General features: G+C 38.8%; 1 protein-coding gene across 6 annotated transcripts in view; it reads right to left on the bottom strand.

Moving 5' to 3' along the window:
- Positions 1-15,595, bottom strand: part of DMD (dystrophin) — a 1,040,101-nt gene that overhangs the window by 788,399 nt on the left and 236,107 nt on the right. For all 6 annotated transcript variants that reach the window (XM_033147196.1, XM_033147200.1, XM_033147197.1 and 3 more), the window contains one exon: positions 10,057-10,118. In XM_033147196.1, the coding sequence (XP_033003087.1) occupies positions 10,057-10,118 (62 nt within the window). Of the gene's footprint in view, positions 1-10,056; positions 10,119-15,595 lie in introns of those variants that run through there.

Genomic DNA, 15,595 nt, shown 5'->3' with positions numbered 1-15,595 from the left:
TAATGGTTTCTTTTAAGACTGAAGGCTTGAGCTTTTCCTCATTTGCTTGCTTCTATCAGTTCCACTTAGCAATAAGGGATTGCTATGTCAGCCTGCCACTGAAATATTGCCTGAAGCAAAAGGTGAAGCAAATTTGGAGTTTCCTTCTTCAGGGAAACATCATAGGAATTTCAAGAGAAGACAGAATAGTTTATATAAGACTAGGGAAATTTCTTGCAGCAGAGAGGGTAGGAACTTGTTGTTTCCATGGATGTCACCTGCTATTGCCCAGATCAAAATCTGAACAAAAAAATGCAGTTTCTTCTAAAAGAAAACCACTGAGGAATTTTGAGTGGAGCAACTGTTTCAATAAGATGAGAAACGTTTTTAGTGATCTGCAATAGGGTGGCTAAACAAATGAAGGACAAAAAATCCCTCCTAAATCTAGAATGCAGGATTAATACAGAGTAAAAAGAACACACACACCCTTTGTCATGGTTGGGGAACCTGTTGCCCTCCAGATGTTGCTGGAGCACACCTGGCATAATCCTTGATTATTGCTGGCTGAGGCTGATTGGGAGTTTGAGTTCAACAATACCTGGAGGGCAACAGGTTATCCACCACTGCCCCCATTTAGATAGGGTGCTCCATGTACAGATCTGCTAATTTGGCATTACTCTTACCACGGCATTATAAGAAGGAACAGAACAGAGCATCAGGTTGGATCTATACTAAGTTACTTGCACTTGGTTCCCACTAAAATTAATAAGAACTAAGTTGGTCATAACTACCTTTTTCATTAATTTCCATGTGACTTACGTGTCATTACCCTAGTCTAGATCCAACCTATCATCTGTGAACTGGAAGATGAGGTCCTTCTAAAACCACACACAGCAAACATGACTTGTACAATACTCTTGATCTCCCTCCTTGCAATTTCAGGTTAGGATGACGAGGAAAGTAGGGAAGAAGTAACTTTTACAAATGCAGTAGTTATTAATTAATAACCTTTGCATGGGGGCATTCCACCCACCAATTTCTTGATTGGGGGATAAGGAAAACTAGAATGATCCCAGTATACACTGGATTTCAGCTGAAACTAATTTTAAATAGTTAGAACTACCCAGGTTCTGATTTTAGAAGGAAATTAAACAGTTTAAAAATAGAAAGTAGTTTGTGTTATTCCTCCAACAAAAACTAATAAAAGAAATTAAGATGATTTTTTAAAAGAGAGTTACCCAATGATCCAAGTTATTCTTTGTCCTAGGATACTTAAAATAGGCACATCAATAAAGTGGAGAAAAAAATTAATGAGGAGGAGTTTAATGGCTAAAACACTAATTCTCCAGATGATGAGCACAAACAAAGAGCTAAAAATAGCTAACTGGTATAAAGATAGAAGTGAACTAGCTACTTAGGAGAAATACAATATTTGGGCTAGTAATAATGAAAATTGCACACTGAGGATATGTGAAGTTATATGCAGAGAAACCCAGACAAAGCTGCTAAATACTAATTTCAAATTTCATATCTCCTCTTCTGTCATACAGTGGAACCCCCTGTTACGCTCGTGATCCGTTCCCGATTGTGCTACGTAATACGGGTGTGCTTAACATGAACGCCCCCCCAAAAAACAAAAAAACCCGGAAGTTCACGCGTTTTTGCGCTTCTGCGCATGCGCGAAGTGTACAGAACACACACTTCGCGCATGCGCAGAATGAACATCAAAGGAGGGATCTTCCCCTGGGTTATAAAAGAAACCAGACGTTAGGCTAGAGATGGAGGAATGGAGTTTGAGTTAAGCAGAGAAGAACCCTGAAACTGGGTTGTGTTCTGCAGTGCAATTTAGGCTGCAGAAGAAGGCCAGTGCTGGGCTTATGGTTGCTGCTGCTATGGACTATGGTTTTGGGGTTCTTTTGCTGTGAGCCCCTCCACTGAAAGCTGCAGGTTGTATATGTAAAGAAACCATTTATCATAAAGACACTGTAGTCTCCATTGTGCCTCATTGCCAAAGGAAACACTAACCCTGGGTGAGCCCGTCTGCAGCCCTGGAATCATTTGCAGTCACTCAACGGAGATTGGGCTGGTGTGTAACACTGTGCTTGTTATTGCCTTTGCATTTCAAACAATTTGTATTTTAAAACATGCTCTTTCTTTTATCCATATATGGAAGATAAATCTACCAGGAGATGAATTGCCTGTGTATAATTTCTTAAAGTTCTCTCTTGCTTCAAATGTTTTGAAGATGGCTAGATTTAGCAACAATGAGTCCTAATCACAGTGACAATGATATCTTCTGCCAGCAACAATCATGCAAATATGTCAATGTTTACAAATCGGCAAGCCAGACATATGCACCACTGAAACCAATATCCCAGTACTATATTAAGCTCATTTCTTTTGTTCCTTCAAGTTATTTATAAATCACTGTGGTTTGGAGAGAGGACACATATTCAATCTACTGAAGATAAAAATCTGTCTTAAAATGAAAGAAAGAGGGGAATCTATGTAGGCTTTATGCTTTTGGGTGGGTGGGTGGGTGGGTGGGGATGAGGAAAAGATGAACAACTAAATGAATATCAGCTGCCTATCTTCAGCCCAAATATCAGAAGTCCCTGCTATAACTCCCATTCCTCCCATTCCTCCCAAATATGCTCCCAAATATGCTCCAGTTGAGGACTGGTGAATGGATGGCCCTCTTAATAAATTGCAAGATTTAGACTAGGTTAATTCACCGTCTCCAAAAAAACCAACACACCACTTGCTGGCCCCTTCTTCTATATATTTTTTCAAATGTAACACAAGATTAATAATCAAACATTGGATTACAGAGTGAGTTGCTGCATGTTTACCACACATTAAAAGTTAATGACCTGTCCCCTAATACTGGGAACTGTGGTTTACCTTTCACCAGACTATCCGTGGTAATTTGGGGGCGCTGGGTGGATATTTACACCCCGGTGCCACATCTGCTAAAGACGGCCCTGCCTTTCACAGGGCTGCAATTCCCAGAACGTTTAACAGCAGTTCCCAGGATGCTCTGGAACAAGTCATGTATGGTATGTATGCAGCCAGTCCCTCATTATCAGATCACAGTAAAACAAATATGAAAAAGCTTCACTGCAGCTTTTGCAGGATCAAAGTTCCAGCTGCCATTAAATAAGAGAGTCCCTCCAAAATCACCTCTGGAGGCTAGGGGCCATCGCAATTAGCTCTAATTTTATTAACGAATACTATTTCCCCAGAAACGTAGCCTGCTTTCTATCACCCTCTCTAGCCTTGGTCAGTCTAACGGTTGTGCCAACTTTTTAGCCAGAGAAATTTTCCACACTCTATTAAACTATTCATAGATAACCCTTACTTAGCTTTCCAAAACAGTGAAATTTCCATTCTGGCCACCACAAGCAGAGACAATTTGAGATCTTCATGTAGAACCTGCTCACAGAAAAGTGAGAGCAATCCAGATCTTTATTTTGTTCCATTATTTCCACTATGGTGGAAAAATAACTCAAGAGCCAAAAATCCTTTACCAATGCACATTTCCACCATTTGAGCCACTCTGATCACTAATTATTCATAAAGCTAGGAGGCAGCATTCTTAAAATGAAACCATACCTTTGGATTTAAGGCGTGGTATAAATTAGGAGAGTCCCTATTTTTCCACTATAAGGTTTGTGTGTAATTTCCCCAAAATACTGGGAAAGAAAATCTTCTCTCCTTTGTAAGGCATAAAACTGACAGTTTTTTAATTAAACATTTCAAGTGACTAAAGGTTGGGAAAATGTAAATGGATACATCAAATAAGCAAAAAAGAGTTAAAAATCAATCATTTGAGTGTTGGCCTATTATCATTTTGACCTACTGAATCATGTTGACAATGAAACTCAAACATATATTTTTCCATCAAGCCTCCTGTTCAACAATATCAGAAAAATAGTTGGACAGCTTTTCCTGGAATTGGGGAACATGCATCTGAATCACTTAACTTTTCTAGATTTTCTCCCCCTCAGCCATCATCCATCAAACATGACAGTACATGTGGCTTGGCAACTACTTTATGTTCAATGGGAGTCTTTTTTCTGAATGCTGTTTTCTAGCTCATCTGCCACCTCTAGCTTTAAATTTCAAATATTTGACACTTTCCTCTTTACTAATTCCAGTGCCATGAAACTAAACAGGATGGCATGTCTAATGTGACTGTGGAGCATTAGTCACAATGGATAATACAATTTAGAAAATCCAGTTATAGCTTTTCTTTGCAAGCAGAATTTTCTTCCCACTATTATATCTATATTTTCTACTGTCTATTTACTTCATTATCACTACAGATTTTTTTGAAATTTTATTAAGAAAGTTTCATATCCATACAATTTATCAACAATACAATCAATTACATTTTCCCCCTCCCCCCCTCCTGGACTTCCCTCAGCTCCCTTAACTGTTTTGTTATTTCATATTATTTCTGCATGTTATATATTTGTAAATATCATTTTCCTATTTTTCATATTCATGTTCTACTAATAAAATTTGTGTAAGTTTATTGAAAGCCTGCCAATGATTCATCACTACAGATTTTTAATTATTTCCTAATGCCCTGGCTGAAAATAAATTGGGATTTTACATTGTTAAAAAATGCAACTTCATACCAATTTTTAGTCTAGGTAGGTGTGTGTGTGTGTGTGAGAGAGAGAGAGAGCATGCTAGGTAAAAGTAAGCAACCAGCATACTTTGCAATCGAATGTGCTTACTATTTGATAATTCTGTGAGTCTGGAACCATGCACAGAGCAATCCTATACATGTCTACTCAATGTTCCATTCAATTCTATGGTGTTTACTCTCGTGTTAAGTGGGTATAGGATTGCAGCCTAAATCCTGCAAAGTAGTTTCATGTAAGATAGACATAAATAATTACATAAAGTGTCCTTCTCTTAACCACATTTCCTTCTACATTCTTCTCACTTTTTCAGTTTGTATGCTATTTTCTTAGGCGGATATAAAATAAGGAGTCATCAAGCTAGTGCATGGCCTTGATCAAATTACATGTGAACTTACACTTAAACATGCATCACTACAGATTCATTCATGATATTTCGGGATCTTGTGCCCAGAGTTACAGCATAACACAGGGATGTTATACTGCACTTAAATTACTAAGAGGGATTGGTAACAGACCATCAAGTCCCAATCTGACTGAAATATAACTTTGTTTATTGTCACAAATCACCAGAATAGTACTGGGAAAGCAAAATGTGTGGTTCTATCAAAATGATTTTATATCTCTCTCCTAAGCTTCCCAGGATTCAGTCCATACCATTCAGCACAGTCCCCTGACCATTCAGAAAGACCTTTTGGGGAGAAGGCTGGCCTTGTTTGTCCTATGTATGCAATTGGAAGACATATTTTATCTGAATCCAACTGAATCCAATCTAAAGAATGCATGTTATTGGGAGAAGACATAGGAAAATATTTCAAATGGTTAGCTAATCCCTCACTCTATTACAATTTAATTATGGATAGACAGAAAGTAATAAAGTTGGCAACTACATCAGGGATGTCCTATTTGCATACTATCACCAGCCAGCAATGCCCTTCTGTATTCTGCATAGGATAAACAGGCCAATCTCTACCCCAAAGAATAAATGGACATAAATTTCATATCAGAAAGGGCAATATTCAGACAGCAGTGGGAGTACATTTCAACCTCTCTGAGCACAGTGTCTCTGACTGTCATTTAAATAGCCATTTCTGGGGGGAAAAACAGAACTTCAAAGGGAGATTTATCAAATGAAATGGTGGGATTACAATTTATCAAGAAATTCAGTTCTATCACCTGTAGCTACAACAGAGATAAAGGGTTTCCATCCCACTATTATTAATTTGTATTCATTTCTATACCACAAACTCATGTAAAATACATATCTACAGGATGTACAGAATCTCAATCCAAAGCAAAACATGACAGATAAAATCAAGCAGAATATCTTAAAGGAAAAGAAATGCAAAAATGCAAAATACACATAATCTGTTAATTAGATAGGGTGTTTCTGTGACCATTAATATTGCTTTTTATATAATTCATTAAAAAATTATTTCTGACAACCCAAAAGAACAGTAGCAGGTTATTACATACAATTTACCAAACAAAAAGTAGCACACTGATATAAATCCCAACATCCATATTTCCTGAGCTGGTATGAATAATGAGTGTTGGGCCGTACTGCTTTTTCAATCTACAGGGGTAGTCCTATCTAGAGTGCATTCCAATTATCCAGTTTTGATATTACCAATGAATGAATCAATCACTGTAGCCAGGGTACCCTGTACAAGAATGGCCATGTTTAGTGTACCAGCTGCTGCTGGGAAACAGCACTTCTAACCACTTATGATAGGCAACTGGGAAGCTGGCTGCCCTAGTATCAGGGAGGCCATTCCATGTATGCAGTCTGCTGAATTGGAATAACCATGTTCTAACAATCACAACCACAGAACCAGCCTCAGCCGGCTGCACCCACTACACCCTGCCTGAGTCCCATGATAAGGACCAGTTACTGTTAGCACATAACTGAAGAACAACTCCAAATATGGCTTCAGCCAATCTAAAATGTACCGCGCTTAGGCACATGTTGTGTTTGTAACCAATCAGGGCACTATGGTAGAAAATCATGTTTTTATGGAGTTCAGGGCTTGGTCTTTTGGACTGATCCTGCCAAGCCCCTCTGCTGAAGCTTTGAATAAAACTTTTCAACCCGTTGTCTTTTACTGGTGTAAAAAGGCAGCATAAAGGATTTGCATCTGTAACACTTAACTACCTTTGCCTCCAATGACAAAGATGCATCCAAGAGCACCTACAAACAAATCTATTCTTTCAGAGGACCTGCATCCCCATCCAGGACAGGTTAGCCTCCCAGATACAGTACAAGAATCATCTACCAACAGTGTCTCCATCTTTCCAGTGTTCAAACTCAGTTTATTGCCCCCATACTGTTCAACACTGCGCACAAACAACAGATCGAATCATGCACAGTGACTGGTAGAACTGTGTGTCATCAGTGTACACCAGCCACAATCTCAGCCAGATAAAGCAGGGAGGCTGTGAAACAGCAGAGTTGATATGTAACAGATTTGATAGCCTTTAAGGTGCCACAAAACTCTTTGCTGTTTTTACTAAAGCTCAGTTTTCTGAAACCCAGTTGCTCAATTTTATGATAGTGCCACAATTTCAAATTTACTATTTATTTATTTATTTATTTATTTATTTATACTTTTATTCTACTGTATGCTGAAATTCTCAAGACAGGCTGGAAAACCAGTATGTTTGGAGAGTTTAATGTTCCAACTGTAACGAAGTCTACCTAACAATGTTTCTACCTACCCAAGGCAGCAGACAATTAAAATTCTCAGGTTCAATATATTGCATCATAAGTCTTCAAGTCTATTCACTTTCTTTCCTTTGATACACAGCCTAGAGTCTATATCGTCATCTCACAACCCAATATCTCCACCCTCAATATTGCGCCTTAGGCCAATGAAAACCTATGCATAAATCACCAACATTTATCCAAAGCATTGAATATTTGAAGGCTTTGCATATTCCCAAGATTTTATGTATAAATACTCAGCATGGGTAACCTAGTGAAAAAATGTGATATTAGAAACCATAAGTAATAGGATGCTATTTAGCTGGATCAACACCATAAAACCTTAACTTAGTCTATTTAAATCTCAATTCTCCTGAAAATATCTGCAATGGAAAAGAAAATGTGGCTTGCAAGTCTTCAGGTTTTGTTCAAAATGCACTGCTGAAATCTCTGAGAAGCTGTCATGAGCAGCAGTAGTCTGTTAGTACAAGGAGCCAAGGAGCCAAAAGGGAAATTTCATTTTCCCCAGACCTCTGCTGTCGGGATGCTGCCATGACAGCAGCATCAATCAATTTGAAACATCAAATATAGGCAATTCTACAACATCTACTTTTACCCATCCTAACCAGGAGAGCCAACTTGAATAAAATATTGGGGGGAGGCAGGTAAGCCCCACCCTGCATAATTGATCACATGACGTGGTACACACACACATTTGAATGGCAATGTCTATCAACTTTGGGGGGGCAGTCCCCTCAAATATTTTATGAGGGGGGATGCCTCCGCCTCTAGGAGTTGGCTCCTATGATCCTAACTTACCAGGTAAAGTTAAGTGCATGGGACAACTGCCACCAGAGTCCAGACTAATTTCTCAGTAATGAAAATGCAGTCCTAATACTTCTACATGAAATAATGATTTGTTTTTATCAAATCCTGAGCCTTCAGTTAAATGGTGTCGCATTCTGCAGGTGAGCTTTCAAAGCCTCTTTCTAAAACCTTTAAAAAGTCCCTTTAAAAGCGGTACTAGTTTTACAAGCGCAAGAAATGTCCAAAATATGATTCTTAATTGTTTTGTAACATTTGTTTCGCAAAATTCTCAACGCAGCTGTAATCAACATTTCAGACAGCATTTTCATTATTGTTGGAACAGAGTTTTGTTTTCTCTAGGGACAAATATAATGACTTCAAAATCAAAATGTTTCTTACAATCTGTACAGTCATATCTCAGGTTGCGAACATGATTCGTTTGGGAGGCATGTTCGCAACCCGCAGCATTTGCAGCCTGGAGCGCTGCGTCTGCGCACGCATATGATGCGATTCGGTGTTTCTGCGCATCCGTGTGATGTCATTTTGCACTTCTGCACATGCGCGAATGCCAAAACCTGGAAGTAACCCGTTCTGGTACTTCCAGGTTCAGCGCGGACCGCAACCCAAAAACGTGCAACCCGCAGCATTCATAACCCGAGCTATGACTGTACATAGCTTTCTTGCTCTGAAAACAATTCAGTCATTCCCTATTTTACTCTTCATTAATAGACTCTCCATTTTTCTACGATCACAGTGACATCATATATTTTAACATCTGTTTACAATAAAAGCAAACCCTTTAAGTCAATCTTACCAAGAAACACTTCTGAAACAACGTCTGACTCAGTTTTGCAATCAAGGCTATTCATTTAAAAAATAATATTCATGCATACCCTTCTGTAAACAAATTTGACAATAATGACAAATTGTTGACCACCCCATCACAAGCCTGTTCACACATCAGCACTGCTAAATTATCATCTTCAATATGAGCTATTACTATAAAAGAGGAAAGAGCAAAACCATTTCAGGGGAAAAACTATGCACTACCATCAAATCCCAATGGCGAGAAATTTCTAGTCGAAGACCACTGACAGCCAAAAATGCAAATCCAACCCTTTTGGATAGCAGTCCTACAAAATGTATGTAACATAACTAAACAGATATTGGAACCCACCCCAGAATTGGCCCTATAAAATGTTTTCCAAGACAATAATGCTCAGTTGCACCATAAAGAGCTTAAAACCCACCTACTCTCAGAGGCCAGAAACGTCATAGTTAGACACTGGAGAGACTTGCCTGGAGTAATCATGGACCATTGGTACCAAATTGTATGGAATACGATCTTATTAGAAAAGTTAACTGACAAACTAAAACTGACATGAGGACAAAAGAAAGAGGACACCTTCATCCCTTTTATTACACACACAGCTCAAACTGACAATGATAGCGGGGAACTACCACCAGCATTCAGATCAATATGATTAACTTGACCCAATATTCCATAACCCCCTTTCTGCAAACACAAACAAATCTCACTACGGTTCATCAAAGGCAATTAAAGGCAAACAAGCATGCCCCCCCAATCTTCTCTTATCAACAATATAAACCTACAAATATACAGAAAGAGAACCTACACAACTGACACCGACATGCACACCCCACATACATACCAAGTTGAGAAAACAACAAGATAGTGTGTAAGTTTACCACCCACCCTCTACCCTCTTTTCCTACCTTTGGAACCTTATTGAACATAACCAAAATACTTTATAATCTGATCAAAAAAGAGAAAGACATTGCACGTTCTTTGAAGTTCATGAAAATCTTTAACACTTTTTCTTTTTTAAAGTTACCCTTAAAACAAACACATACATGTGATTCTGAATGCAAAAAGGGATATTTTCTTACCTTAGCAAACTGTGCATTTACCCATTTTGTGAATGTTTTCTTTTGAACATCTTCCCTTTCATCTGTAAAAAAGAAAATACAGTTCTGTTAACGTTGCTGACTAAAGGGTTAGCTTGTCTTTGGCTAGTGACAAATGTTATTTATGATAAACAGGGTACAAGGACACAAAAAAATTCTGACTGTTTTATACTCTAATTCAAAAGTGTGGGATAGTTAATACAGTTATTATCTAATGCAATGGACAAAACAAATGTGTTACAGATAAACCATTTCATATACATTCAGTTTGAAAGCAGCAGGCTTTCCAGTGCAGGCTTAGTCTTGCCAGAGAAACAATAGCAAGCTTTTGTTTCATTTTAGGTGGTGTGTGTCTTTTGAGTGCTTGAAAGGTCTAGTGCACAGGTATCTCCCACTCTCTGCAAAAACACAGGCTTAGCTAATAAAAATAAAATCACCCCCTAACCTCTTGGTGAGGGCGGGCATAGAGAAGGGCCTCAGATGACAAGTACAGAGTCCAGGTCAGTTCATATTGGGAGAGGCAGTTCTTAAGGGCAGGATCTCTACATGTTGCTGGACAAGAACTCCCATCATCCCTGACCATTGCCCATGTTGGCTGGGGTGGATGTAGAAATTCTTTTTGACATTTGTGTTGCTTTCATAGAATATCAAACAGGGATATTAAATAATACAAGTGGGACATGCAACAAAATGTTGCAATGCAGGGTGCTTCCTGCTTGGGATTCCAGTTGCTGTTCTATCTCATCTCTTGGCGGTTTTCCATTTTCAACATACAGCCCAGTGTTCCATACACACTAAACATATTACATTGTCATTGGGCTATTTGAGTGGCACCCCTAAACTTTACGTGCTTCTGCAAATATCCAAAGCACAAATCTGTTGATATCTCTCTCCTCTATACGTGTGGCACCATTTTACTTATATAAAGAAATGGCGGACAACAAAGATTACTAATAACATACAGGTATGATTTGTATCTCAGACTCTAAGACAACAGTACCCTTTTGTCTAATTGAGCATTTCTTTGGATCTCTATAAAATGGCTGGCTTCAAATGTCAACAGAGGTTTTTCTTTTGTTATTTCAGCAATTCAAACTATTCAGTTTTAGACTACAATCAAGACAATCTTTTTAAAACCTCTTGGAGTTTTTTTAAATTAAACATTACATCAAAAAACAGCATTTTTGCAGGTCACAGTTCACAGAGAATTTTCTTTAGGAGAGAAATGATAGCATCAAACTAATGGAAGCAATCACAGAGGAAAGGGACGATTCCGAGAGTTAATCAGGGGATGCAGAGTAACAGATGCACAAGTGGCCAAAGATAAGGATGCTTAGTAATATGCAATCAGCCTTCAGTAGATCAAAAATTAATGATGAGTGGTTACCAAAAATTTCCACAGATACGTGATATTTCACATTTGCAACCTTCAACTTCATTGTGAAATCTTTTGGAAAATACTCCAGGATTCTCTCTTGAATAGACTACTTTTATACAAGCAAGTGTGAGTCTTTCATAGAACCTGAAGGGAAACCAAACAGCTTACAGGTCACTCTAAAAACAAAGCAAGAAAGCTTTGAAACCTATTATGATGGATTGAACCATGATCAGGCACGCCAACTCTATGTGGCTGTGGCACCCGCAATGTCCGCTCAGGCCCCACAGCGCTATGTTGCCCCATGCTGTACAGCATTGAGAGACGCACACGGACCAGTGTGGCCTGCTGTGTGAATGTCACAGCAGGAGGAGGCCTGATTGGCCTCTCCCGATGCAACAGTTGTCACACACACAACGCATGCCAACGCAAAACACACTTGACATCATGCGTGCACACAATGATGCATGATGTCAGCCACCCACTTCAATGCCGGGTGCAACACAGCACCTGCGACTATGATGAAGCTGAAGGGAATATGATGGTCTCATGCTCCTTCTATCTTAGCTAGTCTTGTTACGTCAAGTAAGTGTCAAGCAAACCTATCCTGCAATTCCTTATTTTGATGGATTGATTTTCAATGCAGTGCTCCTGGCACTCCAGGTTCAGGTGATTACTGAGGCTCTGTATTAGATCTAGTGGCATCTCAGTCCTAGGATTATCATATTAAAGAAATGAGTAGCTTTCTGTAATATGCATGTCTAACAGAGTGACTCCTCTCCAAGTTTTACCCCAACCCTCAGAACAGATTAAGGCAGCATGTTGAGCAGGGTGGGGAGACATGAGAGAAGGAGAAATTCTTCTGCAGACTGATTGCCCTTAACATACTTTGAATAGAACCCAATGCACTACAAGAGTCCAATCTTGACATTACCAAGGTACTGATATCTGTCTAGGGAAGGTCACAGCTGTTGCATCAAGCTAAGCTGGCATTGTTCTCTGGAAAAAACTGAAGGGATCTTTTTAGTACAAAGAGGAACTTTAAAAGAAAACCAAAGCATATATCTTATATTCTTCTTTGGGTACTTAGTAACCTTTTACAGCTATCATGCACTTAATTTATGCTCATTATGCTGATTTTTGAGTGAATGAAGTTTCATGATGGGTACACTTAAGACTTCAATAATATGTAAAAACCCAAGATCTTTCATTCCCTTTTTGGAAGAGTTAAGCACACAAAGAAATGGCAGCTGAAACCTGAAGAAAATAAGACCTTATTTCATGCTACACTATCTTATTAGAAAAAGCTTGGCAACAGCACTAACAAAGTCAATGCCATGACAGTACCAATTGTTCCAGTACAGTTTCTTGGTGGAAAAGACTGCATTGCGGTATTAGCTGTGCTGTTTACATATTAGTCAAATTATTACATAAAGTCAACGAAAAGGACATAGGTTATTCTATCTAACTTTCCCCCCCCCCCCACTGTCATCAAACTCAACAAGATGCATTTTCAAATGAAATATGTTTAGCAATACTATATCCAAATTATGTTCTATCCTTAAAAAACCCATACTGAATATTTGCTACAAGAATATAAAAGAAGTCCTCAAAAGTAAGTGAAGAGTGAAAGAAAATTCACAAGTCTATTGATTTTGCTAGCCTTGTCATGTCAAGTAAATGTACATGGAAAACCCATCTTGCAATTTCTTATTTTGATGGATTGATTTTTAATGCAGTGTTCATGGCACTCTCTGTTCAGGTGATTACTGAGGCTCTGTATTAGATCTAGTGCTATCTCAGTCCTTGGATTCACATATTAAAGACAGAAATGAGCAGCCTTCTTTTACACTGTGACTCCTCTCCAATTTTCCCCCAAACTCATTCTCTAAGTACAAATTAAATTTATAGTACAGCTAAACCTATTAGTTAAAATTACTTTAAAAGCATATTCTGTGTGTTTTATTTCCTGATGCTTTTTAAAACATTTACCGTCATCCATCAGCTTACAGCCAGTATAGTGTAGTATCTAGAGAGCTGGACCAAAAACCACAAGATCAGGGTTCAAATCCCCAATTGGTCAGTCACTGCCCTTCAGCCTAACTTACTTGGCAGGGTTCTTGCGGGGATTAAATGGGAAGGGGATGTATGCCACCATGAGCTCCTTAGAGAAAAAGGTGGGGTATAAAATGCACTAAGTGCATAATGAACAAATAATAATGTAATACACAATTTTAACACTACTCTGAGATTTAGTATCAGGAAAACATGTCCAGGGTTACAAATTTAATTTTATAATGTAGAAAGACAACTGATAGGAGTTTATATAGCATCCTGTGTAATATTTCAGCAAAATATTACATAAATTGCATTTTATCATGTCCTGTAAGACAAGTGATTTCTTTCAATTACCCGGTACCACCCAATGTGAGTAGCTGCAATTTGTTTATAAAAAATAAAAATAATACGTGAGAATCTAACAATAAAAATATTTCATTATACTTGGTAGCAATCTGAGCTAACTGATCAAGCTTCAGGTCTGGTTTGGGGCTGGAAACAGCTTTTGTCACCCTGCTGGATGATTTCTCCAGGAGACATTTAGTGGCAGAACCTTGCTGGTCCTCCTGGACCTCTCAGTGGTTTTAAATAATTTTTTAATCTGCCCTGCAGTGTCAGCAGTATGTGGGTGACACTCAACTCTACCTTCTGTTTCCCTGTTCTGATTCCAGAGAGGCTGATGAAACCCTGAACAGATGAGGGCAAACAAACTGAAATAAAAACTAAGCAAGACAGAGGTATTGTTGGTTGGTCCAGAAAGGGGTTTAGCGCTGATATGTTCCTGTCATTTGGCGATGCCAACTGCAACCCCATCTGGAGAAGTATGGCCTTGCCATATTGATACACGTGCTTGCCATACCCAAATTAGACTACTGTAATGCACTCGAAGTGGAGTTGCCTTTGAAGATGGTTCAAAACCCAGCTAGTTCAGACTGTGGCTGCCAAAGTCCTGATGGGGCCAAGACAATCAGCATTGGTGGCATCATTTTTTACTCCAGATACACTGGTTTGGGTCCAAGCTTTTGAATGGACCATCTGCGCTCATATGTACCTGCCCATACATTAAAATCAGCATCAGAGGTCCTCCTCAAGTGTTCATCTCCTAGGTCAAGTAAGGTGGGTGGCCACGAGGAAATGGGCTTTTGCTATGGTTTCCCCACAGCTTTGGAATGCTCTCCCTTCTGAGGTATGTCCTGTTAGTACACTGCAGGGATTTTGGAAGGCTCTGAAAACATACCGCTTAATATTAATCTTCCAAGCATGATATTGCTTTAGTGGCTTTAATTATACTGTTTTGTTTTATTTTTACTCATTTGCAATAAATTGACAGCCTATTTACTGTGCACATATTGTGGGGGTTTAAAATGTTGTAAGGCACTTTGGATGGGCTTGGCCAGAAAAGCTTAAAGGTGCTGTTATGTTCACTAAAAGTACATTCCAAAGTAAAACTGTTCCTGAATGTGGTGAGGAAACCTTCAGACTCACCCAGCTGCTCTTCCATCCCAGGTTCCCATTCACCAAATCAGAACCATCTGATGAAATGGCGTCAAGGCCATCAAGAAATGACAAATAAAAATAAACTGTCTGTCTAGGGAATTTTGCTTTGGAATCTTTTCTCACATATACCATAAAAAGTCACTTAAGAGAAAAATTCCTAGGTCAAAATTACTCCAGTAGAAATTGGAAACTTCTAGTCCTTATCACTATGAAAAATGCCAAATTGCATAGAATCATAGAATCATACAGTTGGAAGAGACCACAAGGGCCATCCAGTCCAACCCCCTGCCAAGCAGGAAACCCCATCAAAGCATTCCTGACAGATGCCTGCCAAGCCTCAGCTTAAAGACCTCCAAAGAAGGAGACTCCACCACATTCCTTGGCATGTATTACATTCAGAAGCTAGAAGAGTACAAAAGAGGCCTTTTGACTATGTTGACAAAATGCAATGATCTCTGAAATGTGGGAATCAATTCAAAATTCCTTGAGCAAAGACCTTGTTCACTTAAAAATATATATGAAGTGGCAAGTAATTTGATAGTGCAAAAGCAATACTAAAAAATTAAGCATTTGCATCAAGACAAGAACAGT

Source organism: Lacerta agilis, chromosome 4 (genome assembly GCF_009819535.1).
Source record: "Lacerta agilis isolate rLacAgi1 chromosome 4, rLacAgi1.pri, whole genome shotgun sequence".
NCBI classification, from domain to species: Eukaryota; Metazoa; Chordata; class Lepidosauria; order Squamata; family Lacertidae; genus Lacerta; species Lacerta agilis.
The sequence above is the reverse complement of the archived record's forward strand: the minus strand, read 5'-3'. Positions and strand labels throughout refer to the sequence as shown.